The sequence below is a fragment of the Peromyscus leucopus genome, chromosome 1 (genome assembly GCF_004664715.2).
Source record: "Peromyscus leucopus breed LL Stock chromosome 1, UCI_PerLeu_2.1, whole genome shotgun sequence".
NCBI classification, from domain to species: domain Eukaryota; kingdom Metazoa; phylum Chordata; class Mammalia; order Rodentia; family Cricetidae; genus Peromyscus; species Peromyscus leucopus.
The window spans coordinates 46,186,678-46,213,662 of NC_051063.1; the positions used below are offsets into that span (position 1 = coordinate 46,186,678).

At 41.2% G+C, this 26,985-nt stretch overlaps 1 protein-coding gene across 2 annotated transcripts; it reads left to right on the plus strand.

Annotated features, from left to right (window-relative positions):
• Positions 1 to 423: 423 nt before the first annotated feature.
• On the plus strand, positions 424 to 26,300 carry LOC114702468 (cytochrome P450 2C11). Of its 2 annotated transcripts, XM_028882918.2 has the most exons (10): positions 425 to 696; positions 1,453 to 1,766; positions 2,920 to 3,082; positions 3,229 to 3,378; positions 6,816 to 6,976; positions 12,956 to 13,132; positions 17,822 to 17,963; positions 19,822 to 20,009; positions 23,280 to 23,421; positions 25,209 to 26,300. In XM_028882918.2, the coding sequence occupies exons 2-10, from the start codon at positions 1,599 to 1,601 to the stop codon at positions 25,388 to 25,390; spliced, it is 1,473 nt and encodes a 490-aa protein (XP_028738751.1). In that variant the 5' UTR covers positions 425 to 696; positions 1,453 to 1,598; the 3' UTR covers positions 25,391 to 26,300. The 2 variants fall into 2 exon arrangements, with proteins under 2 accessions (XP_028738752.1, XP_028738751.1); XM_028882919.2 differs by lacking the exon at positions 1,453 to 1,766 and having other exon boundaries at positions 424 to 696.
• The last annotated feature ends 685 nt before the right edge of the window (positions 26,301 to 26,985 follow it).

Here is a 26,985-nt window from a genome sequence, read left to right on the forward strand (position 1 = left end):
GACTATAGTAATCACTTAAATATGTATATCAGAGTATCATATTGCATACTTTAAATATCATCAATAAAAATAAAAATTCAAGGGGGCTGGAGAGATGGCTCAGCAGTTAAGAGCACTGGCTGTTCTTCCAGAGGACTTGGGCTCAATTCCCAGTACCCACATGGCAGCTTATCCATGGCTTCTGACACCCTCAACATAGACATATGTGCAAGCAAAACACCCATAAACTTAAAATAAATTTAAAATATTTAAAAACAACTTCCCATAGTGGTTAATTTAGGGCAGATATAGCGATAGCTTTGCATGCCATGCCTGTGTGAAAGCTCTGCATCCTTGCGGTCCAGCTCACTGTGTGGTCCTCAGGGCAGTGGATCTGTATGCTGAAGTCCCTGTTCCATCCCTCCCAGCAGCACATGACTGAACTCTGGCTAGCTAACTCTGAAAATCCCGTCTGCTCTGGGTTATTGTATTTCTTCATCCCAAATGGTAACAAGCCAAATCTCGACGGAAGCAGCTGTTGTTTCTAGACTGTCTGTTGCTGAGGAATGAGGAAGATAATCCAGAGACGTGGCTCTTCTGCAGAGACTGAGCAAGATGGTGGAATAGTCAGCAATCAACACTCTTTCCCCAAGAGAATCATCCTTCTAAACAACTACCCACACAAGAAAACACGGCCACAGGAGCTAAAGAAATCAGGTGAGAGACCACAGCACCTGGGCATAGCATAATAGTAAGAAAAGTCACACAGAAAGGGGGAAGAGTACAGATTTGTGTTATCCTTCTGTAAACCCCAGACAGCACAGCATGGGAGGAAATGAGGATAATGTTCATGGGGCTTTGCCTGGGACCCTCAGTTAGCTGAGAGAGTTTCCCCTCCTGAGGGAATGAAAAGGAGAAACTGTATTATTGATTTAATCTCTAGAGAACAGGAGCCTCATTTTGTCAATGTCAGTGTTGTGTACATCCTGAGTGATGTCCACGAACTGTGCCAATGCTGTTCTGTTATCTAGGACTCTCCGAGCGGGGAAAAGAGTATCCTCTGCCAGAAAGGGCTTTGTAGGATATCAAATGGCAAAAGATGTGTGTGTTTACTGAGTTAATTATGTGGCTTAACTGGTGATGAATCAACTCTAGTGTTACTACAGCACACTTAAAGCATGTTTTAAAAGAGCTTCATTTTCAAGGCATGTATTGCAATCACTGGGAAACTTCACTGAGTAAACATTATATATAAGTATATGATTTGTCTTCAATGTTGGAACAATCTTTTGACCAAATGATTGACTTCATTATCCTCTAGTTTAGATTGCATGCTGGAATCATCTGTAGTTGGAAAAAAAAAAAAAAAAGAACGGTAAATGGGTCCCACCCTGGGCCAGTTCCGACAAGCTTCCAAGGTGGAAGAGTAGTGAGTAAGAGTGAGGAACAGCTTCCGTTTGTATGTTTCAACAGGCCAGAGTCCACAAAGAAGAAAGATTAGAGAAAACCTCGCTGATTGGTCACTTACACCTCAGAGGCACACGTTGAGTTAGCAGCTAGCATTATAAAAGCTCTGGACTGCAAGCTCACAGGTGTCTCCCTAAGAAGAGAAGGCTGCCATGGAGCCAGTCCTGGTCCTGGTGCTCACTGTCTCCTGTCTGCTTCTCCTCTCACTCTGGAGACAGAGCTCTGGGAGAGGGAAGCTCCCTCCTGGCCCCACTCCTCTCCCATTTATTGGAAACATCCTGCAGATAGATGTGAAGGACATCAGCAAATCTTTAAACAAAGTAAGTGCTTTTCAAGCTCCTCTATTAGATTACAAAAAGGAATGTAATCTCAGCTATTATTTAACTATTTTATTGTAAAGCAACTATTTCCAAAGGTTCTTATATTTAGAGTGCCATTGTCAGAAACAGTGGAATGCTATAATGCATATACATTCTCTCTCTGAGTTTGTGTGTGTGTAGGTGTTTTTGTGTATGGGTGAAGAGGCCAGAGGTTGAAGTAGAGTGTCTTCAATTGTTTCTCCATCTTATTTTTCAAGGCAAAGTAGGTCACTGAACCTAGAGCTCAGTGATTGGCTAGTCTGGCTGACCATCAAGCCTCAAGCCCCAGGATCTGCCTTTCCAGGGCTGGGATTATTGACCTGAGAACAGCGAGCTTTTTTTTTTGTTGTTGTTGTTTGTTTGTTTTTTTGTTTTTTCGAGACAGGGTTTCTCTGTGTAGCTTTGCGCCTTTCCTGGAACTCACTTGGTAGCCCAGGCTGGCCTTGAACTCACAGAGATCCGCCTGCCTCTGCCTCCCAAGTGCTGGGATTAAAGGCGTGCGCCACCACTGCCCGGCTAAGCGAGCTTTTTATGTATATGCTGGGTTCTAGTCCAGTTCTCACGATTGCAGAGCAAACGTTTACAGAACCATCTCCTCAGTCCCAAGGGACGGAAAAAATTGTAGATTTCTAATTCTTAGTCACAGAATGCCCGGAAAAGTGCTCAGTAGGTGATCTTGAAGCAAGTTCAATAGCAGCTGGATTTTGTCCAGTGTGGACTTTGGCGGCTGACTGCACAGGAAACAGAGATTCACTAAGCAGGGTTCAAATTTGCATCTTTTACTTATGTAATACTGAGATGAATTGGAAATTCTTCGAGCCTCAGTCTCTTTAGCTGTAAAATTAATAAATGTAGTTCAAGGTACTGGTTAGTTGTGATGATCTATATAGGATTTCCCTCATACATTCTTGGCAAATGGGGGACATTCTGCCTGTGACATCTATAACAGGCAGCATGGTTTTTATGTATGAAATACAGCAACATTTGAACCTGTTTTATAGGAACAAAAAAAAAAAATCAACAGTATAGTGACATCAGTAGATCATGTACAATATGTAGGCTACATCCTGATTTTACTTTTGCTGTTATTTGAATTTTTCCCCCAATTTTCCAGCTTTCAAAAGTCTATGGCCCTGTGTTCACCCTGTACATGGGCATGAAGCCCTCTGTGGTGTTGCATGGGTATGAAGCCGTGAAGGAAGCTCTGATAGACCATGGGGAGGAGTTTGCTGGAAGAGGCAGTTTTCCAGTACCTGAAAAAGTAAACAAAGGCCTTGGTAAGTGTGAAGACAATGTGTACATGCATGAGTTGGGCCTTGGTCATGCAGATGAGGCAGGATGAGCTCTTCTGGGCCATCCAGATAGTTTCATGTGCCAGTTCCTTGTCTGCTTCCTGACTAGTTCTTGTTTCCCATTCTTGTAGGAATCATTTTCAGCAATGGGATGAAATGGAAGGAGATCCGGCGTTTCTCCATCATGACCCTGCGGAATTTTGGCATGGGGAAGAGGAGCATTGAGGACCGTGTTCAAGAGGAAGCACGGTGCCTTGTGGAGGAACTGAGGAAAACCAAAGGTAGGTGTGTGTCACTTTGTGTCACTGACCAGATTGCTCCCTTCTTTAATGATCTACATGGCAACACTGCGGGGGCAGCCAGATCTTACACTGAGGGAAATGCTTGGCAACTCTATCCAAGTGGGATAGTTTGGTACAGAGCCAAGGAAGATTTTGTAGCCAGCTCAGTGCCTTCCCTGTTTGTAAACAATTTTTGTACATATAGGGTGGGGATAAAAACTCATGAAATTCTATTTTGCACCAAGCTTTACTTTCAAACAATGCCATACAGACAGAAGGATTGAATATCACTTTTCAAATTTGGCAATGTTTCCCCATAGCATAGTTGTGGGCTAACTATTCTAGAACATTTCACTAGGAAATGTTCGTGAGAGGACTTTACTGAAGTGACCTGCTAACTCCATGGAATGTGAAACCATGCATGCTGTTGTTAAATTGGTCTGGTTGGTAGCATCAGCCTCCCTGACAGACATGTCTGGGGTTCTTCAAAGGCCCATGTCTGCAGTGTTCACAACAATGGTGTCTATACCTGGTTTCTAGTTCCTGGGCATCATTAATGCTCCCTTCGCACTTGTGACTTGCTTTTCCGTTTGTCACTGTTTAAAGATGTCAGCTGGAGTTACTTAATGTTACTCACTTGGACTTTATTATTTACATATTTTAAGAGTCATCTACATTAAAAAGATAGTTTTAAATTGATTTATTGAACTAAATCTGAATTACTATTAATGCTTAATCTCAACTTCACTAATTATAATTTGGCTCTATTTCAGTTCTTCTTATTATCCTCTATCTTGATTTTTGTACTAGTTGTGAATTTTATTTTCTATATTTTATGAGGCTCTGACATCTTGGGCTGCCCCTCCCAAAGCTAGATAATTGATAACAATAGCAAATACTTTACCCAAAGCATGCTTTTGGCATATAAATCAGCCTATCTATGGCCATCGATCACCTCTTTTAGTAAATTCCCACATACCAAGTCCATCTTCTTGCTGTATATCCAACCAGGGCCAGGTGCGTGAACAGTTAGTGACCCAGAGATCTCTGCAGTTAGTCAAACTTTTTCCATCCTAAGCTCACAAAGTCTGCCTTTCCTGTCCTAGTCATCCCTTTGCATAAAACTCCAGCAAAGGCCTGGCTCTCTGCTTTTCCTTTCCCATCACTGTCCTGGACTGTGGTGGCACCGTGAGTTGCCCATCCTGTCATGTTATGGATGGCCCCTCCTGTGGGAACTGGCCTTGTCCTTTTTTGGAGTCTGTTGAATGGCAACCTGATCTGTGACATTCACTGTATCTGAATGAAAACAAAATTATGGCTGAATTTTGAAACACCTGGATTTTGAGTTAGAATATTGATGGTAATTGTTACCTACCCTGATATCTTGGTTTCACTCGTCTGTGATGTAGTTGTCAGAGTAAATATGATTTTCAGCTTGATTTCCAAATGCCCTTGATATTTACATGTCTCTTCAAAATGAAGTGGAAGGCAAAACTAATCATCAGACTTTCACTGTGAACCTCTCTTGCCCCAAATCTCAAATTAATAATTCCCAATGATTATGTCTTTCTCTCCTAGGCTAAAATAAAATTCTGAACATTCAGTGTTACAGTGTATTATAACAGGAAAGGGGTATGACTTAGGCATAGTTAACTACCGAATAGGCTTCTTCTGTTGAATTGCTCACCACTTGTGCACAGATATCTTTTAAAACTAACAAATAATAATTGTAAGCATTTATGGAGTCCAGTAAAGAACGTGACACATGCGTGTGATTTGTAATGATTATGTCTAGTTGCTAGCATCTCATCTTCTTAGACATCAGTTCTTTTTCTTGGGAGAATTAGAACCACTGTCTTCTAGTTCTTTATGAAACATGTAATGAATTGATGTGAACTGCTACTGTGCTGTGGCTAACCAGAGTTGATTCCTCCTTTGTAGCTGTATTGTCTCCTTTTATCTAGCTTCTCTCTTCTTCCTACACACCCCTTTTCATCTCTAGTGAACAACATTTCACTTTGTTTTTTGCAAGATCAACTTGTTTTTTAAGTTTCTACTATGAAAGAGAACATGAAGTATTGGTTTTTCTGTGTCTGGCTTATTTCGCTTAATATAAAGTCCCCCAAATATGTCTGCTGTAGTACAAAGTATAGTATTTCATTCTTTTTAAAGACAGTAATATTTGATTGTAACTCTACTTGTGGACACTTCTGTTGGTTCCATTTCCTTGCTATTGTGAGTAGTATGCATGTTTTTAGGCTTATCATCCTTAACTATAGCTGATGTGCCCTTGTAGACTTTTCACATTAAAATTTATTCATAATTTTATTAGAGCAATTTTGCTGAAAATTGCCCAAAAACATTCCCTCTGAATTAATTTGCTTTTCTGTCAAGTACTTGAATGGAATAAAGTGATGTTCAAATAAAAAACTTTATAGAGACTGGAGAGAAGGCCCTGTAGTTAAGAGCATTGACTATTCTTGCAGAGGACCCACCCAGGTTTGGTTCCCAGCACACACAGGGTGGTTTACAACCATCTGTAACTCCAGTTCTAGGGGCTCTGGTGCCACCTTTTTACCCCTAAGGGTACCAGGCATGCACATGCTGCACACACACATACATGCAGGCAAAAAACTTAAACACACAAAATAAATAAGTTAAAAAAAAAAAAAAAAAAGAATTGCAGTATTCTGTCAATGGCTATGTGACGCAAGAGCAAGACCTCCACTAGAGGGCGAGCTTTGCCGAGCAAATGTGATAGTAAACGTTTCCAGAACAGGAAATTTTTGTTACTTTTCTTTTCAACACTGAAATAAGAAGTAAAGGATATTATTTATCAATTTAATCTTTATGTTTGACCTGTATTTGATTTAAATTAGAAGTGAAATTAAAAAAAATTTAACTTATTTTAGGCAAATAGATCTATCTTTTAATAATGTGTGTTCTTTTTTACTTTAAAAAAATGGTATTGAGGATAAGACTTAGGGATTTGCATCTGCCTAGAAAGTCCCAACCACTGATTAATATCAAAATCTTTGATTTCATGTTTTATTTTGAGATAGGGCCTCTCTAACGCACCCAGGATCACCTCAAATTCACTGTAGCCCAGGCAGGCTGAAAACTTACGATAGATAGTCCTGCTTCAATTTCCTGAGTAGCTAGGATTACTGGCCTGCATTACCAGGCCGGGGGGGGTGTTTGTTTTTATTAATTAAAATATATTATTATTATGATTATTATTATTATTTGATTGTATGTGGGTGTTTTGTCTGCAGTATGTCTGCACACCAGATAGGGAATTGAGTGCTGAAGTTCTGCCTGAGAGAGAATTTCTAGGAACTTATTCATTTAGGGTTTCTAAAGTTACTTTAATATGACATCAAAGAGCCTTTTATGTACACATATTAACAGTTATTTTTATATCTCCCGTTCTCCAGGCTCACCCTGTGATCCCACCTTCATCCTGGGCTGCGCTCCCTGCAATGTCATCTGCTCCATTATTTTCCAGAATCGTTTTGATTATAAAGATCGGGAATTTCTTAACTTGATGGAAAAATTTAATGAAAACTTCAGACTCTTGAGCACCCCATGGATACAGGTGAGGTCAAAAGGCTTCCTTCCTAAGGAGCCATCTGGGCTCTTTCCTTTGAGAAGTCCACAGCATTATAGGGACTGAGCTGTGGCATAAATGTTTCCAGACTGTACATTTTAGAGATGTGATGTGCAGTTCTTTTTTTTTTAAACAAAACAAAACAACAAAATGTATTCTTCAGCTCTGTGTGTACTGTGCATGAGGGTGGGGTGGGTACAGGTGCCTGCAGAGGCCAGAACAGGGTGTTGGGTCCCTGGGAGCTGGAGTTATGGGTGGTCGTAAGCTGCTGAATGTAAGTTCTGGGAACCAAATTCCAGTCCTCCAGCATGAGCATGTTCTCTTAACTACTGAGCCATATCTCCAGCTGTTGGGGCTATAGGTCTTTAATTTTTCCTTTGTACCTTTTGTGTTCCGTAGGCAAAAAGTATTTGCTTAGTAACATTTCTAAGCTGTTTCTGTGAAGCTTGTGTTCTGTGTCATGCTTGTCCTCCAAAGTCTCTGCTTTCTTTCGTTTCTGACAGAAATTGCTTTACTGTGAGAGTTATAGATGACAAAGAGGTGGAGAATAGAGATGAAGAAGAGGTGGAAGGGAGAAGGCTGTAGGGCAGAGATACAAAATGAAGAAAGGAAAGAAAGCCAAAGATGCGAAGTGGGAACGAAAAGTAGAAGAGACTGTTGCTGGAGGGCTTCTCTCCAGGTTCCCCAAGCCCCGCAGTCCCACAATCCACTTATAAAATAATCACTCAGACGCTTATATCACTTATAAACTGTATGGCTGTGGCAGGCTTCTTGCTAACTGTTCTTTTATCTTAAATTAACCCATTTTTATAAATCTATACCTTGCCACGTGGCTAGTGGCTTACCGGTGTCTTTACATGCTGCTTCTCCTGGCAGTGGCTGCAGTGTCTCCCTCCTCAGCCTTCTGCTTCCCAGAATTCTCCTCTCTCCTTGTCCCACCTACTTCCTGCCTAGCCACCTACTTCCTGCCTGGTCACTGGTCATCAGTGTTTTATTTATATAGAATGATATCCACAGCATTTCCCCTTTTTTTCTTTTTTTAAAAAGGAAGGTTTTAACTTTAACATGGTAAAATTACATATAAAAAAACAATTATCAAGCAAGAATTACAGTTACAATATTAAAGAAGATGTCCTATCTATCTTATATTTGTGAGTTTAAGGTTTTATATCTAACTTATCTTTTATCATAACTGAGGAAATTACAACTATCTAGACTTCAACCACATCAAAGACCTGAGAAGGAACATAATATGAAAATGGTAGATGGATGCAAGCAACTTTCGGGAATCTTGCAAGAGTAGACCAAGACAGCTGGCAGCCTGGGCAGTCACCTAATGTTTCTCAGCATTGTTGGTGCATTCAAAGTGGCTACAGGCCTAGAGTATCTGACAGACCATTTTTAGAAGCAGGAATTCTGAAAGACCATCTTACCCTGTCTTGGCAGAATACAGTGGTCGCTTTCCTTGTGTCCCGCTTGTCCAGAAAGGACAGCATTGCATTCGTACTGTTAGCCGTCAAGGCAAAGGCAGTTCTTTGCCCAGTAGGCCATTTTGTGCCAAAAGACAAACTTCCAAATGGAAATGTCTTAGAAGCCCAACATTCTCTCGGGATCAAATTGGTGCAGCCAGGAGCAATTGTGTCTCACGTCAACAGAATTCTAAGTTATTTAAATGCCATATTCTCTAGGTCTATGAAGTGTTTGAAGATTACCTATCTATCTGAAATATATCTATGTATACCTAGAAGACTTAACTAACATGGCTACAAATATGATTATCATAGATGACTAATTATTAATCTATTTTTAATTATCATTACAATTTTAAATGAGTTACATAAACATAATACCTCAAACAAGAATAGAAATATATATATACAGTATAACAAAATTAACTTCAAGTTTGTATCAATAAACTAAAATTTGTACCAATGTAAAACATTTTGAACATAAACTAAAATCTATACCAATGTTAAACATTTTAAACAAGTTGTTCTTTAAAAGTAGGTTCATTAATCTACCCTTTTATCTTATCATCTCTATATCCTATATATCTATATCATATCCCCTTTTCTTTTTTGGAAAGAGATCGCATTTATAATCAACCTGTTTTAAATAAAAATATTGGTTTTTCTCTGTCCCACACCAGAGGGCTCTTCTGATTTGAGACACAAGAATCTCTTAACCATTTTTTTAAAGCAATATGTCTGGGTTTACAGGGGGAGTGAGCCAATTCCACCTCTAAAGCCAGCTTGGTATATTTGGGAATTTGGGCATAGCATCTCTTACTACTTCCTGCTGGAGGGGGGCGCTGTATCTTATGGGGACGCAAAGAAAATTTTAGGCCTATGGGGTAGTCCGTGAGGCTGTATTGTGTGAACCAGTTGCCTTGAAACCACTCTGGATGTTAGATTATCTGGGCCATGGTGTCATCGAAGACCTTTCAGGGGGTCTGGGCTGGTGAAACCTGATGTATCTTAATCTGGAACAAATCCACAGCCTCTGGCTTTCTGTGGAAACAAAAGCATAGCCTCTTTTCCAAAGCAACATATCCTTAAATCCAAATTTTGAAGTCAAGGTACCTTTAAAATATACATTTTGGCATAACTCAACAGCTTTTGCAATCAAATGTTTTTCTTCAGTTACGAATAACAAAGAGAACATAATCCAGATTCTCTGTGTGGTAGCCATCTTTACATTGAACCTATTGCTTTAAACTGCACCATTCTAAGACTGAAAGGGCGCTGTGGCTGTTGGCTCCACCCACTTTAGCTTCCCAACATGGCGGTGGTACGTTTTCCACCAGCTCTGGGAGTCATCAAGTCTCAGAAATAGTGGGTCTAAGCTTTTATCAAAGCAGCGTGTAGCCCAGAAACCTCTTTTTTTTTAAAATACTAGTAAAGACTAAATCTACCACACAGCTTAATGTGTCGCTGGCAGACACCTCATTTCTGCCATACTGCCCGTCAAACACACACACCAGGAACCCGCCAGCGTTCAAACCTGCGTTTTGCGGCGTCTAGCTGCCGTATGAGACAAGAAGCAGGAACCTGGTTTTGGCTCTGTTTAGAATTGGTTATTAAATATTCTCAGGTTTAAGGTGGAAACTCAAGCCGTTGGGCGCCATTTGTTGCTGGGGAGCTTCTCTCCAGGTTCCCCAAGCCCTACAGTCCCACAATCCACTTATAAAATAATCACTCAGACGCTTATATCACTTATAAACTGTATGGCTGTGGCAGGCTTCTTGCTAACTGTTCTTTTATCTTAAATTAACCCATTTTTATAAATCTATACCTTGCCACGTGGCTGGTGGCTTACCGGTGTCTTTACATGCTGCTTCTCCTGGCAGTGGCTGCAGTGTCTCCCTCCTCAGCCTTCTGCTTCCCAGAATTCTCCTCTATTCTTGTCCCACCTACTTCCTGCCTGGCCACCTACTTCCTGCCTGGTCACTGGCCATCAGTGTTTTATTTATATAGAATGATATCCACAGCAAGAGACAGGGAGGAGAAATCCCACCAGACTGGCTCTGTGCCGGGCACTCAGGCCCAGGGCTCAGGAGCCAGCAGAAGGAAAAGCTTGGGTTTTTTTGGGGGGTGGGTTTGGTTATTTTTTTTTCCAGGACTTTTCTAACTTGTGCTTGTCATGGGCATTCTCTGGCATTTTAAATACATCAGTATATGTGGATGATTTTTTTTGTTTGTTTGTTTTTTTTTTGAGACAGGGTTTCTCTGTGTAGCTTTTGGAGCCTGTCCTGGATCTCACTCTGTAGACCAGGCTGGCCTCGAACTCACAGAGATCTGTCTGCCGCCCCCCCCCCCCAGTGCTGGGCTTAAAGGCGTGTGCCACCACCGCCTGGCATGTGGATGCTTTTGAGTGGCCTGATTTCCCAAAGATACTCTCTCTCCAGCTCTTCTTCCCATGGTCTCTGTGTTCTGCCAGGAGCTTCAATTGCATTCTTTTGCTCCAGGTGGCCCCGTGTTGCCTAGTGGCATTGTAAGCTTTTATGATAGTCTTTATTACAACTTTTCCACCCCGAGGAGTTCTGACTTAGGTGAAACAAAGACAAAGTGCTATACCCAGTCCTTCAGCTTCCCCTACCCTGTTAGGTGAAGACAGAGAAACAGTTCACTCCTCCCACCCCCCACCGCTGCCGACTCCCCTGGAATCAAGAGCCATAGTTCTGTCCACTGGGAACAGGGCTCTTGTTAAGGATGCCACTAAGACAGGGCAGAGGTGACATCAGGGCAAAACAATGCTATAATGCTTTCCTATCCCCGCCATTAAAAACTCTCAACTTATCATTGGTTTATGTAAACATGACTATTTCCCACAATTATAACAAAGTTGTTTTAGACAGTTTTGATTGTGTATGTGTGTGTGTGTGTGTGTGTGTGTGTGTGTGTGTGTGTGTTTGTTTAGAGGGATGGGCCCTGCCTACCCGCAAAGAGAATGCTTCCACATCACCGTTATTTTGGGATACCATGAATGTCTCAGAAAGACGGCAGAGCACTTTATTCTTCAGAACAGAACAGAAGACAGATGGCTGGACACAGGGTTGCAAGCCAAACCACAACCCACCAAACCACAGAGTCCAGGCAGCACTTTGTTACTGCCAGAGGCTGTCTAGGGACTTGGTGAAAACCTTCCACCACCCACAGGCTTGTCTGCCAATCAAAAATTAGAGTCATTTTCATCCCATTACTTAACAGTTATTTTCTAATTGAGGATACCAAAGACAGAGAATGGGAGCACAGATTGCTGCCAGGAACCTCAGAGAACTGGGAGTTCTGGACCAAAGACTCAGAGGCCATCTAAAGCTGGATCTTTAGCTGAGAAAGTAATGAGAATCAGGATATTAAGATGATTGGCATTTGGGGTGTATAAAACATAATTCTCTGTTGGACTGTCATGGTCAATTACATCGCCATCTATCAAGCTGGTATCACCCTGTATAGAAGATAGTTATGTGATTTTATAGGAGTCATTTGACCACTGCTGTGTATAAGTATTTGTCCATAAAATGCAGAGTTGAGTTTCATATCTTTGAGCCGTTCCCAGTTATAAAACATGATTTTATTACTGAGGCCAACTGTTAATGGTAGAATGGTAGAAATATCATGGAGTGACTCTGCTCTGTTTCATGTTGACTGAACTTCCTTGACCTCTTAGCTTACTTCATGCAGATAAGACATGGTCTTTCTGTATTTCACAGTTGTAGGTAAAAAAGAGAGAGTGGACATAAAGGTGCTTTAGTAATATAAAAATTATTGACTTGGACGTTGGAGATCTTGTCATATCTGGTCATGTGATCAGTTTAATGGAGACTCTATTAGCACTTCTGTTTTTTACAATCATGTACACTGAAATGTTTCTCCTCAAGTTCACCCTAGTTCTTTTTTTATTATTCTCTTATGTATTATATCCTGACCACAGTTATCCCTCTCTCCACTCCTCCCAGTCCTTCTCCACTATTTGATCTCTCCCCTAGATCTACTCCTTCTTTGTTTTCCTTCAGAAAAGAACAGGCCTCCCAGGAATATCAACCAAATGGTTTAACCAATTACAATAAGACTAGGCACAAACTCTCATATCAAGGCTGGATGAGGCAATCCAGTAGGAGGAAAGGGTCCCAAGGGCAGGCAAAAGAGTCAGAGTCACCTCTCCTCCCACTGTTGAGAGTTCCACAAGAATACCAAGCTACACAACCATAACATAGATGTAGACGATCTAGCTCAGATCCGTGTAGGCTCTGTGATTGTTGCTTCAGTCTCTGTGAGCCCTTATGAGCCCTGCTGAGTTGATTCTGTGGCCACATTCTTCCTGGTGTCCTAGGCCTCAATCCTTCCACCCCCTCTTATGTGGGGGTTTCCCTAGCTTCACCTGATGTTTGGTTTTGTCACCCTAGTTTTTAACCAGGGTTATGGTACTCATGTCTTTAATTTTAATTAATATTTTTTAATCTTCAAGGTCTGCAATACTTTTCCTGCCATAATTGATTATTTCCCTGGAAGTCATAACCAAGTACTTAGAAATTTTTCCTATGTAAAAAATTATGTTTTGGAGAAAGTAAAAGAACACCAAAAAACACTGGACATGGACAATCCTCGGGACTTCATTGATTGTTTCTTGATCAAAATGGAACAGGTAAAATATTTGCTGGCTTGCATTTTGTGATTTGTTGATTATTTCTGTAATTATTGGGGATGCATAGTTGCTCAGGCAAGATGCACTTGGTAAAAGCTTTAGGTACCTGCTGTGTGCATGAAACTGGACTAACAACCATGGAGGATTTAAAACTAAATAATTAAATAACTAGAACACGTGGGCACTACTTTTAGGGACTAACAATCTAGTTGAGGAAAGAGAGCATACCCATCAGGTGAAGCAGAAATACAAACAAGTCAGGCAATAAAAATACACAGCATTGAAATAAAAGTGGTTGTACTGGAGTGTGTGGGAGGCTGAGGAGAAAGAGCATATGAGAATGAGAAGAAACTTGCTGGGCATATTTTCTGAGTGACCTGAGGTTTGATACAGATTTTTAGTGAGAAACAGGGGAGAGGATTTCACATGGGCACAGTGAAGTGATAAGGCAGAGAGATGGGGCAGAGAACCACAGTTGAGTATAGTTGGAAATGATTCCCCCCAGATGAGGATGTGGAAATGTTTTCAAGCACTCTACAAGGCTACATATTGACAAGGGAATTTTTGATACTGTATATATAAGCCTGAACTAGAGTCTAATGCAGATAACACTCAGGGTAAATTTCCTGTGAACTCCATAGAATGGTGAGCATTGATACTGAAGAGGAGTATTGAGATTTATCATCTGTATTTTAGCTTGATACATGTCTGGATTATAGAAGTGTAGATTCAAAAGTAAATGCAAGGTGTCTATCTTATATTATCAGAGTCCCATAGGCTTCATTTTAGTTAATGGGATGGATGCTGCAAATAGCAGGAGCTATGTGGGAAACTTCGGCAGTAAGACCTATTCTGTGCCTTGGTAAGTTTAGCCAAAAGGAGAGTATTGATATGCTCAATTAGAATATAGGGTTAGGGAAGGTTAAGGAACCATTGCAGAAGCAAGGTGGAAAGATTCTAAAAGCCAGAGATCAGGGAGGATTGGACCAATACAGTGTCTTCAGGACAGGACAGGATCTATGCATTCATGAGCTCACAGCTGCTGTGGCTGCGTACCCCAAATCTGCAAGAGATCACTCCAGTCCCCACCCTTAGCTGAGGACCTATTGACAATTGATGGCTTCTGGGGGAGGGGGGAGTTTGTTTCTCTTAAGGATGTGGTCCCTGGTAAGTCCGCCATGCACTCATGTGTATGTGGGCAGCACAAATGGTACTCCATGGGTTATAAACAAACAAAACAAACAAACAAACAATAAAAAGAAGACAGGAAGTTGAAAGATGGGAGGCAGATCTGGGAGGAACTAGGAGGAACAGAGAGGGTAAATAAGATCAAAGCACATTGTATGACTGAATAAAATTCTCAAGGCATTAATAAAGTATCACACATATAAAAGAATAATGGTAGGAGCAGTTCAAAAACTGGGCGAGAAGCTTATTATAGATATAATAAAAGCATGTGTAAGTGCAAACATACTCCTTGAGCTGAGGTGAGGCAAAGAGCAGAAAAAGCTAAAGAATTGGGAGAAACTGGGGGTGGGAAGACACAAATTACTTTTGATCTGTGCCTTGTCTGCTGGTAGGGGAGAACTATTATCACCACAGAGATGGACTTCCATATTGCTGTGAAGACTGCCCACTTAGCTGGATTAGGCTGGACTCCAAGGTCTCTGTTACTCACTCACCAGTGGCCTTTGCCTCAGTGCTGTATTTATAAAGCGTGTTGCTCCTTGGACTTTAGTGAAGTATCAGAACCTAGCTGTTCATTGACTATGGCTTAGTACCATCTGTGTGTAATTTTGTGAGTATGCAGGTATACGTGTATGTACAGATGTGTGCATGTGTGTAGTTTAGAAGCCAGTCTCAGGCATTGCTCCTCATCATTGGTTACTCTGTCAGTTGTCAGCCTGAAGAAATCAGGCCATGCTTCCTGCAGCCCTGGGAACTCATGGTCCCCTCTCTGCAACATAAACATACATACCTCAAGAAAGATTTCTGATCCTGCCAAGTACCTGGCTCCAGGCATGGACTCATGTAGACTAAATCAGACTGAACCATGTGTGGAAATTCCTGCCAGTTCTTCCAGATTTATAAAAATCAGAATATTTAGTTTGTTCTGGAGTTTCTGAAGGCTCTCCTTCTCTCCGTTTGGGCCCTGTCATATTGTCATGAACATGTCTGTCAGGGGCAATCTGACAGGATCCTGGAGGGAGAAAGAAACATGATATCTTCCATTTTTATTAGTTCTTTGAGAGTTTCATATATGCTTTGACCTTTCTTCCATTTCCTGTGTATTTATTTCATTAACTGATTACTTATAATGAAGCTTCTTCCCAGCTTTGAAGGGGGCCACTTTCCTTCTAAGGCCCTGCCATGCTGCCTCTGAAATGATACACTGTCTCTTCCAATGGTCTCCAACCTCAGGCTCTGAATGATCATGGCTTCTGTTCTCACAAGGCCTTCTCAGTAAAGCTTACTTATGAATGGCCATTTATCAGCTCCTTTCCCCAAACTGACATCCTGATTGCTTTTTTCCCCTCCAACATAATATTCTTATTAATTATTTGGGAATTTCATACAATGCACCCAGATCACACTTGCTTCCCATTTCTCCCAGGTCCACCCTTCTACCCTGTGCCTCTCCATCAGAAACAAAACAAAATAAAAAACCCACCAAGTCCAGTTGTGTTGCTCATAGATTCATTGGAGCATGGTTAAATTCCCAGTGGCCAGACCCTGAGTCCTCCCTGCCCCACCAGAAGGCTGGGGAGGTGGAAGGTTGTCACAGAAGCCTTCAATGTCTCTTATTCTCCGTTATGAGTCTGCAGTCATTGATGCCACTGTGAAAGAAGCTTCCTTGCCCATAGCAGCAGGCAACAACATGGATTGTGGACATCAACATGGTTTACGATGGCTGCTTGGATCACAGATATCAATATGGTCTATGGGGCAGCATGGACCACAGAAGTCTTTTGAGGAAACTTAATCCAGAAAGTGAATCGTTCTTCAACTTGGACAGTGTGCTGCTCAGCGTCAGGGTAGTTGTGTGGTTGGGCAGTGTGTCTGAGGGCAGGACCCGAACAACCTTCAGGCCCCTTCACATCACCCTGTGCTTGGTGCCCGAAGCCCCACAGGCATCTGGGATTTGCAGCCGTGGTCCCCCAAGTAGGGCAAGCAGCATGGCAGTGATGGGGTGAAGTGAGCCAGGTGTTAGTCTGGTGTGGTGGCCCAAGCCTCCTGGTGGCCCTACTCGGCAACATGATGTTCCTTTGTTCTTCAAGGCTGCTCTCCCATACCTGTCTCTAGTTCTGTCATTTTTTTTTTTCCAGTTCCATGAAACCACTTTTTAAGAGTATCTTCCCATAAGACCTGGCATTTTTCAGTGTTCTGGAGATCCTGCTCACTCAGCAGGCTCGTCCTCTACCTCCTGTCTCCACGAAGTCTCCATGGGTCTCTCAGACTCCTTGGAGTGGCCCAACAGCCCATCTTCTCCCAATCTCTCTGGCAGACATTCTGATTTCTAACAGTACTGTTAGGTTTACACATTTCAGAGTTCATAATGAGGAAGTCAATATTGTATCTAATTAAATTCTTTAACAGAATTAGTTACAATGTTTTTGTGAAAAAGTATTTTTTTTTTTTGTTATAGCTCGGATCTTAAATGTCTATCAAAGAGCTATGTGCTAAAGACCTGCTTCCCAGCTGACTATGCTTTTGGGAGGTGACAGAACCTTTTAAAGGTGGTTCTCAACCTCCTAATGCTGCGACCCTTTAATATAGTTCCTCATGTTGCAGTGACCCCCAGCCATAAAATTATTTTTATTGCTACTTCATAACTGTAAACATGCTACTGTTATGAATCTTTTTAGAATTTTATTTATTTTTATTTTATGTCCATTAGTGTTTTGCCATGGGTGTCAGGTCTCCTGGAACTGGAGTTATAGACTGTGAGCTACCCTGTGGGTACTGGGAATTGAACACAGGTCCGCTGGAAGAGCAGTCAGTGCCCTTAACCACTGAGCCATCTCTCCAGCCCCACTGTTATGAATCTTAATGTAAATATTTTTGGAGATAGAGGTTTGCCAAAGGAATCATGATACAGGATGAGAACCATTGCTTTCAGAGTTGAAGCCTAGCTGGAGGAAGTTATGTCATCGAACTGTTTCTTCAGTACGATACCCTTGTCTCTTTCCTCTCTTTGCTTCCTAGCTATGAAAGGTGAGCAGTTCTGCTCTGCTGCCTTTCTTTCTGCTATAATTTTCTGTCTCCCATATATATATCTATCTGTCTCCTATGTATATGTGTTTGTGTGTGTGTGTGTGTGTTGTGTGTATGTGTGTGTGTGTGTGTTTGGGCACAGTGTAGTATCTTGATCCATATCCATCTATACACACATATATACATACAACAAAATCATCAAGTCAGGCCAATTGATATATTCATTATCTCACGTAAGTATCATTTCTTTGTGATGAGAACATTGATAGTCCACAATTTAAACAATTTTGAGGAATGGGAAATAAAGTATGGGTTAACTAATAACATTTTCTGCTATCCTGTTTAGGTACTGTAGTTTTAGTATTAGACTTGCCATTGTTTGTTTCTTATCTTTAAGAACAATCTGAGTTAATTTTGATTCACTGTAATTAATTGTATGCCAGCAAACCAAAATAATATCCACATAAATCCTAGGAAAAGCACAATCCGAAGTCTGAGTTTACCATGGAAAGCTTGGTGGCCACTGCCACTGACATGTTTGGAGCTGGAACAGAAACAACAAGCACCACTCTGAGGTATGGACTCCTGCTGCTGCTGAAGCATGTGGACATCACAGGTATGAGGAGCCAGAGAAACTCAACAGAGATGCTGGAAAGACATGACCCATGTCCTTCCCCGGGTCTCTTAGAGAAACCCCATTGCTGAAATTGCTCTGTTGCTAGCTGTAACATGTGCATATGAGGAAGAAACAAAAATGAGACAAGTTTTCACAATAGAAGAGAGTGACTGAGAGAAAAAAGACAGGGTGAACAGCAGCAGAAGCACCCAGCTCTGATTCTAGTGACCTTACTCTGATAAGGTGTTTGCATTTGATGGGAGGTGTCTGGGGCAAGGCACATGTGTCCCCAACTGGTGTAGGTTGTTACATTGGTTTCCTGAAGGACAGAGGGACATGCATGTGTCATAGTGTATTTTCTCTCAATGTAACAAATAATGGAGACTAGATATTGTGCAGAGAAGATTGTATTTAGCGCACAGTTCTGGAGGCCGGAGGGTGTCACACTGACATCTGCTAGGATCTGTCGAGCAGCCCTGTTGGATGGGATCCTATCAGCCCCAGCACACGTGAGTGTGGTGAGTGACACGAGTGGAAGAAAGGTCCAGGGACAGAGCCAGGATTTCTTGTAACAATGTAACAACTCTTCCCATTCTGGTTTCAGGATGGGCAGGAGGTGATGTGAGTATGAGGAGTCTGAGAGGAGAGACGTGGCTGACAACTGGATGAAGCCTAATCATTAAACATTATTTTTAGGGTTTGAAGCATACTTGAGCATTTGTAATAATTCTAAGTTAGCATCCAATATTAGGAATTTAAGTAGGTACTTTCATGTCCAAGAATGTGTAAAACATGTAACACAGCCACATTTCCCTTACCTGTGAGAAATATTCATGAAGTCACATGGATACAAGGATGGGTATAGATAAGATAAAAATTCTAAGTATACTGCAGGAGAGAGAAGTATGTGTGTGTGTGTGTGTGTGTGTGTGTGTGTGTGTGTGTGTGTATGAGAAGAGAGAGAGAGAGACAGAGACAGAGACAGAGAGAGTCAGAGGAGAGACAGAAAGATAGAAAGAGGCAGAGAGACAGAGAGCGTGTTTGGGGATGCTGTCTATTTTGTATGATGTGGTGATAAATATGTGATTGTAAATAGTGCAGTAAAATAATAGAAATGCCCATTATGTCTGAATGTGAACATAAATTTCCCAAGATACTTAAAGAATGTTTTGAATGGCTGGAAAGATGGCTCAGAGGTTAAGAGCACTGGCTGTTCTTCCAGAGGTCCTGAGTTCAATTTCTAGCAACTACATAATGGCTCACAACCATCTATAATGAGATCTGGTACCATCTTATGGCATTCGGGCATACATGTGGACAGAACTCTGAACACATAATAAATAAATAAATCTTTAAGAAAAAAAAGAATGTTTTGAAGTGAGTGCCTTTGGCATATGAGGAAAATACAGAGAATGATTGGGAATTTACAGATAAGCAAGAACACATGCACACACACACACACACACACACACACACACACAAACACACACTCATCTGCCAGGAGAATTCAATTACTACCATATGTTAATTTGATATGACACTAATTCTTATTTTCTTGTTTTTGTCCTTACAGGGGTAGGAATTTCTTAGTTCATATGTGTAAGATATCTGTATAGTAAAGCAATTAACCATTCTTATGTGCACTGATTATCCTGTATGATAATATGTAGAAGTATATCTACTTAGTGAATGCCTGGGTTTTGGGTAGCTGTATTTTCCCGTGGCATTACAAGACTAGACATGCTTAGGGCCTGTGATGTTGTTGCGACGACTTCACCCTGCCCCATGTAGCACTGACTTGCTCTGGCAGTTGCGCCACTTTCCTCCCATTACATCATTTCCCACTTTGTCTTTCTAGCCAAAGTCCAGGAAGAGATCGAACGCGTGGTTGGCAGGAACAGGAGCCCCTGCATGCAGGACAGGAGCCACATGCCCTACACAGATGCTGTAGTGCATGAGATCCAGAGGTACATTGACCTCATCCCCATGAACCTGCCTCATGCAGTGACCTGTGACGTTAAATTCAGAAACTACTTCATCCCCAAGGTAAGCTTGTTTCTCTCACTCTGCCACTTAGTGTTGATGAAGTTCCCAAATTCACATGTTGGTTCCTACTAGAGTTGCAAATATGTAAGAGAATATTTAAAGTGGTAATATGCAAAAGTGTTTTAAAAAGAAAAGTATAGCTCTTAAATATCATAAACTTAGAAACATGGAGTTTCCAACCTTTTATGAAACATTACTAGCTTGATTTTTGTTGCTGTGATAAGCACCATGTCTAAAGGCAACTCAGAGAGGAAAGGGTTTATTTAATCTTATAGGTCATAGTCCATCACTGAGGAAAGTCAGGTCAGGAACACTAACTAGCAGGGCAGTGACTCTGGCAGGGCAGGGACTTGAAGCAGAAGCGATGGTGGAATGTTGCTTACTGGCATGCTCTCCCTGGCTGTTGTCCAGAAAGCTTTATTATACAACCCAGGTTCACTTTTCTGGCACCACTCATAGTGGGCTGGGCCATTTCATGTCAATCATCAATCAAGACAGTGCCCCACAGACATATCCCTAGGCCAATCTAGTCAAGGCAATTCTTCAGCTGAAGTTCCCTCTTATGACTCTGGGCTATGTCAAATTGATAGCTGAAGTAACTAGGAGACTATCTATACTCAGCACTTAAAAGGATATATGAGTGTGTTCTTATATATCATGTGCATATGAAGTATAAAGATATGTTTAGAACTATATTTTAGTCTATTAAATCTATCATACTTAACACCTAAATATTTTGATGTGTATCTCCCAAGACTGAAGACTTTCTGCTACAAATTGATAAGCACCCTCACACTAAAGAAATTATCAATATACTAATATTAATCTTCACACAGTTTAAGATTACATCTTCTAGTTATACCAAGATATCTCTTATAGATTTAGGGGGAGAACTTTTCATAGTGCAATAAAGGAACAAATCTACAATACGGTTCTCCAAAATTGAGAGCATTTCCTTTAAATAATTTCTTGATACAATTGTTTTGAAGAGTCAAAGCCACTTGACCTGTGAAATGTTTCTCTGTATGATTTTGTGTGGAGGTTTTCTTGGAGATTAGGGTTCAATTGTGTGTTTTGAACAAGGACATTTAAAAGATGATGCTCAGTCCATGGCCTGCTTCATCAGACTGTGGCCTGGATACACTGTGGTCTCATTGTAGATGATGCTAAGAATCATTTTTCCTACAGAGTGTTTTTTCAGGTCCTCTATTAATGAGGTTTTGTATTCTGCATTAAAACAAAACAAAACAAAACTCTACAGGATGGGATTTAATTTTTGAATATCCTATTTTCCAAATAATTTATCGATAGTTTTAACATTAATTTATAATCCCTGTCTGAGCATTCTATTTTCTAAATAATTTGCCAACAGTTTATAAAATTAATTGGTAATTTTAAAGATAAACGTAATCTTTGACTGTCTGTAATGCAGCCTGACCACACTTGACCTCTCCTTCCTGTCTTTTCCCTCTCTGACTTTCACGAAACCTCTTCATTGCATCAATACCTCTCCTGCTCCCACACCTACTGGGTTAATGAGGGCATCAGTATTTCATGGGTGTGGAGCTATCCTCTGGAACATGGAGGACTTATCAGTGGCCACACCACTTTTAGTATAACTAATTGATAATCCTTGCCTGAATTGATAATCCTGAATTGTGAGATGTTGGAGATTCTCATTTCTTATCTCTCTTGTACTTTCAAGGTAGGGTTCATCTATGATGATGTGGTTCCCACATTTTTGGATGATAAGCACATAATATATCCCAATGAAAAGTGCTCAATAATTGGAAGTATACCTGTTGGTAGTATATTTAAAGTTATCATTAATTAGATCAGATGTCCATTTAACAAAAGCTTAAGCAAGGGATTATAAATTCTCCTTACTTTTCAAGAATGAACACAGACTTCCACCTAAAACTATAGCTAATATGAATTGAGTGAGAATAGAAGTGATAAATATGGCAGTGGTGAGGGCAGACACCAGTGTCCAACCTTGGTAATAGCTAGAGTGGGTTCATAAGTTTTTGTACCAAAATCTCAAGTAATCAGTCTTTCAATTGCTAATGGAGATCACAGTAGCAAAGCTGTTGCTACTAGCATTAAATTCATCTCATCAATTTTGTGTCTTCTTTAAAAAAACAACAACAAGCCGGGTGGTGGCAGTTTACGCCTTTAATCCCAGCACTTGGGAGGCAGAGCCAGGTGATCCAGGAAAGGCACAAAGCTACACAGAGAAACCCTGTCTCGAAAAACAACAACAACAACAACAACAAAACCCAACAACAGCATTGAGCCCACTTTGTGCTACTCATAGAATCATGGATTGTGTAGCCATTGGCTACACAAGTGTAATTGACCTACCAGAGGTTACACCCTTAAAGAAAACTGACTCCTCAACTCCCAACAGAGAAGCTTTGTTTGCAGTAGATGAATGGTGGTGAACACAGAGACCTACAACTTGATCAAGATACATGGAATATGAGATCTCAGGAAGCTCAGCCATAAATGGGGTGTCTATATCACACCTCTTCCTTTCAAGGCTAAAGGATCATTGTGGAAGATTGGTCAGAAAGATTGTAAGAACCCAGGTAGTAGATAATGTGGAGGCCCACAGAGCTTTCCTAGTGAGATCTGAGATTGCTTTCCCAGCAGGGCTCATAAGGGAACGGCTTGACCATGTGTATGGTTACCAGGTGTTTGGAAGGGTCTGTACTTGGGCTGTGTGGTATACTTTGATCTAGCAAGGGGGAGGTCTTTTGCCCTGCCCTTGGCATTATTATAAAAACCCCTTTTGTAGAGACAGAAAGGGCCAGTGGATCTTGATCCAGGTCCTCTCAAAGCTATCCTGTGTGTCTGTCTGTCTCATCTCTGATATCTTTCTATCTACAAATTCCTTATGCCTTTCTTCTTCTCATAGGAACTCTGTAAAAGGTAGGAGCAGGCCTCTCACAAGATAATTACAAAGAAACTGTGTTTTCTGGACATAGGTAGGCAGGTTACACATATGAACTCATAGGTGTAACCTATGAACTCACAGCAGTTGTGACAGCATGCATGAGACCTGTACAAGCTTAAACCAGGACATGAAGATCCCCCCTAGCTGAAGAGCTAGTATCAATTCCTCTCTTTTCTTCCTTCGTCTGTGTGTAAATGTCACTGCTCTGCTTTGGACCCAGTGTCTTCATCCATAAGTCAAACAGATTAGTCTAGGTGAGTTCCTTCATTTCTTCCCTTTCAACTTCCATTAAGTCTGTTGGCTGTTTTCAGGGTACCACTGTAATAACATCACTGACATCCATGCTGCATGATGACAAAGAATTTCCTAATGCAGAGAAGTTTGACCCTGGCCACTTTCTGGATGAGAGTGGAAACTTCAAGAAGAGTGACTACTTTGTGCCCTTCTCAACAGGTAACAGAAATTCATTTCCATTTGTACTTTGGAGGACATAATAGAATTTTAGGATCAGGTGTAATGTGACTTTGCTGGGACTGGTAGAATTGCTCTTTGTCTGTTATGAAGAGTATCACTTTAAGAACTGTGTATTTTTTTATGCATGTAATAATTCCTCTTTATTGGACCACATCAGCAAGCATTACAGACTCTAGCACAGTTTTTTCAAGTTAAGAAAGCAGAGTATATTTATTGATTGAACTTGGGCACTGGATATAACCCCCAGCTTCCCAGGAGCTTCGCTTGGGAGCTGACATCATTTAGACTTTTCCTTATCTGCCACAAGAGAGGTATCTAAGTCCACATGTTGAGTATCTCCTCTGTGGCATCCTTCACTCTGGGAATGCAAGTGCCCTAGAGAAGAGAGCATGCTCATGCTCTGAAAGAGACTCACTCCTGAGTTGGGGGAAGCAGGTGAGTCAACAAGGCACTGTAACCTAGTTGGATTAGTGCTGTGAGAGAGGGAATCAGGGAGGAACTTACTCAGATCTTGCTCTTTCACACCCAAACAGGATTACTTCAAAAGGTCAGAGGGAAGTTGGCTGGCTCATAGGGAGCAAGGAAGTAAGCAAAGAAGAGGAGGCAGGGTACTGTACAGAGGAAATGAAGTACAGGAGGGGATATTTTCTGTAGATGCAAGAAGTCAGAACCTGCCAAGTAAATGCAGGTCGAGGAAGGCCTTGGGCATGTGGAAGGACAGTCTGTGTGATTCCAGAGCTCCTAGAGTTTCCTTTACTTAGGATTCTCCACCTTGATGTTCAGTTTCAATGCTCCATTGTGTGTGCTGAGTCTCTGAGCATGGATTCAATTTTACCTTTTACTGGAGGGTTTGATTCTTATGTTAGTCCTGAAAGTGTGCTAATTGAGATGTGTATACAGAGCCCTCCCCCCTTTTTTTAAGGAATTCATTTTGGCAGGGAGGCAAGATAAGAAAGCATAGCATTTAAGCAATCCCTGCTAAGTAGAATTATGCATATGATGAGGAAACCCACAGAAGCTAAGATCCTATTGAGACACAAGGATCATAAAGAGGTGTAGCACGAATCTTAAAAGGTCTTATTAATAAAATCAAACCCGGAGCCAGATATTGGGATGAATGCTGGAAGACCAGAGAAGCAGAACAAGCCACAGCTTCCTCGCCTCACAAATTCCTCAGCTGATCCTGTTTCCTCAGACTGGAAGCCTCTGAGATCTCATCCAGAATGAATCTCAGCTGAACTGCTGCTAAAAGCCTAAAAGCTTAACCAGCTCTAGTTCCTGGTCTTCACGCCTTATATACCTTTCTGTTTCCTGCCATCACTTCCTGGGATTAAAGGCATGAGTCACCATGCCTGGCTGTTTCCAGTGTGGCTTTGAACTCACAGAGATCCAGAGGGATTTCTGCCTCTGGAATGCTAGGATTAAAGGCGTGTGCTACCACTGCCTAACCTCTATGTTTAATATTATGGCTGTTCTGTTCTCTGACCTCCAGATAAGTTTATTGGGGTGCACAATATATCAACCACAAAGAGGGAAGGCCATAGCTCCTGAGGGAAGCATCAGAGCACTGCTTAGTCAAATGGGGCAGCATGAAGTTTTCAACTTCATGGTGTCAGAGATTGGTGAAGGGAGCTGTGTCTAGAGCTGAAAATGTGATGTGTGTCTTCTAGACTCATGCCTAACAACTCATGACTATTTACTACATACTTTGCATGACAATTCACAGCACAGTAGTTCAGGGACAACTTTGTGTTTGCTACCCTCAGGAAAGCGGATGTGTGCAGGAGAAGGCCTGGCAAGAATGGAGCTGTTTTTGTTCTTCACCACCATTTTACAGAACTTTAGCCTGAAGCCTCTGGTTGATGTAAAGGACATTGATACCACACCAGTTACCAGTGGATTTGGCCATGCGCCCCCTTTGTACCAGGCTTGTTTTATTCCCGTGTAAAGGGCAGGCTCTATACTCCCAATCTGCATCTTCTCTTCTTTGAGGGTATTGTTCATTTCATTCCTGGTACTGTGGTTGCTTTCTCTCACATTTCCCCATTCCCTTGAGATCCAGTGAATAGCAAACCTCATTAAACAGAGTTCTCTGAGTCAGTACATAGTTCAACCCTTTTGTCCCCTGTATTTCATGACACTCCCATGCAATACTTATGTAGTAAGTGCTAATACTTATGTGATTCAGTTACTTACTACTAATACTGTGTTTTTACTGTAAAACAGCAAAATCTTTAGAATAAGACAATTCAGAGCCATCTGCCCTCTGCATATGCTGAATAGAAACTAATTTTTGGGACATTTCTCAGACTCTCTTTCTTATGGGCATAATGCAAGGAAGAAGTAAAGAAAACAAGTCTCCAGAGGCCATATTTGCTCTCAAAAAGATTTATACATAAAGGGACCAAGAAGAATAGGGCAGAAATGCTTTATTGACTGTTACTGGACATTTGGACTTGGACAAGAGAAACTGTATCCAAGAACAGTGTTAGGTATTGGGAATAATTCAGAGTATCAGTCATAGTGAGAGTGATTATTAGTTATTAGAGTTAATGTCCCTGCTTTGGTGTTTACTGTGAACACAAAGTAGGGATAGTGAATATTGTTTTTGCTTTCTGTTTCAAACTTTAGAGTTAAACAGTAATTAATGTGTCTGTCTTGTCAATTCAAAGTTCTACATGTTTGACTAAGGAGATGGTTCAATTGATTAATTGTATTCTGTGGAAACAGGAGGAATCAAATTTGATACCCACAACCTGTGTTAAAAAGGCAGGGCTTGCTTTTCTGGAGCTGTGAGTTGTAGTCTGGTTATCTTTTGCTTTGTATCTAGTATTCACTTATGAGTGAGTACATACCATGTTTGTCCTTCTGAGTCTGGGTTACCTCACTCAGGATGATATATTCTAGTTCAATCCATTTGTCTGCAAATTTCATGATGTCATTTTTTTTAACTGCTGAGTAGTACTCCATTGTGTATATGTACCACATTTTCTTTATCTTTTCTTCAGTTGAGGGGCAACTAGGTTGTTTCCAGGTTCTGGCTATTACAAATAATGCTGTTATGAAAATAGCTGAGCAAGTGTCCTTGTGGTATGATTGAGCATTCCTTGGGTATATGCCCAAGAGTGGTATAGCTGGGTCATGAGGTAGATTGATTCCCAATTTTCTGAGAAACTGCCATACTGATTTCCAAAATGACTGTCCAAGTTTGCAGTCCCTCCAACATGGAGGAATGTTCTCCTTGCTCCACACTGTCTCCAACATAAGCTATCATCAGTGTTTTTGATGGTAGCCATTCTGACAGGCGTAAGATGGTATCTCAGAGTTGTTTTGATTGACATTTTCCTGATGACTAAGGATGTTGAGCAATTCCTTAAATGTCCTTCAGCCATTAGAGATTCTTTTGTTGAGAATTCTCTGTTTAGCTCTTGTTGGAGTCCACTAGATTTCCTAGTGGCTGTTTCCAGCAGAACTGCATAAGAGGTTGATTGGACCATGGGCCTGGGACCAAGTGACTGTAACTAGCAAGGGGGAGGTCTTTTG

Coding starts and splice junctions, on each gene's coding strand:
- LOC114702468 (XM_028882918.2), top strand. CDS start 1,599: ATGGAGCCAGTCCTGGTCCTGGTGCTCACTGTCTCCTGTCTGCTTCTC. Junction 1,767..2,919: donor TCAGCAAATCTTTAAACAAA/GTAAGTGCTTTT, acceptor CCAATTTTCCAG/CTTTCAAAAGTCTATGGCCC. Junction 17,964..19,821: donor GAAGCATGTGGACATCACAG/GTATGAGGAGCC, acceptor TTGTCTTTCTAG/CCAAAGTCCAGGAAGAGATC.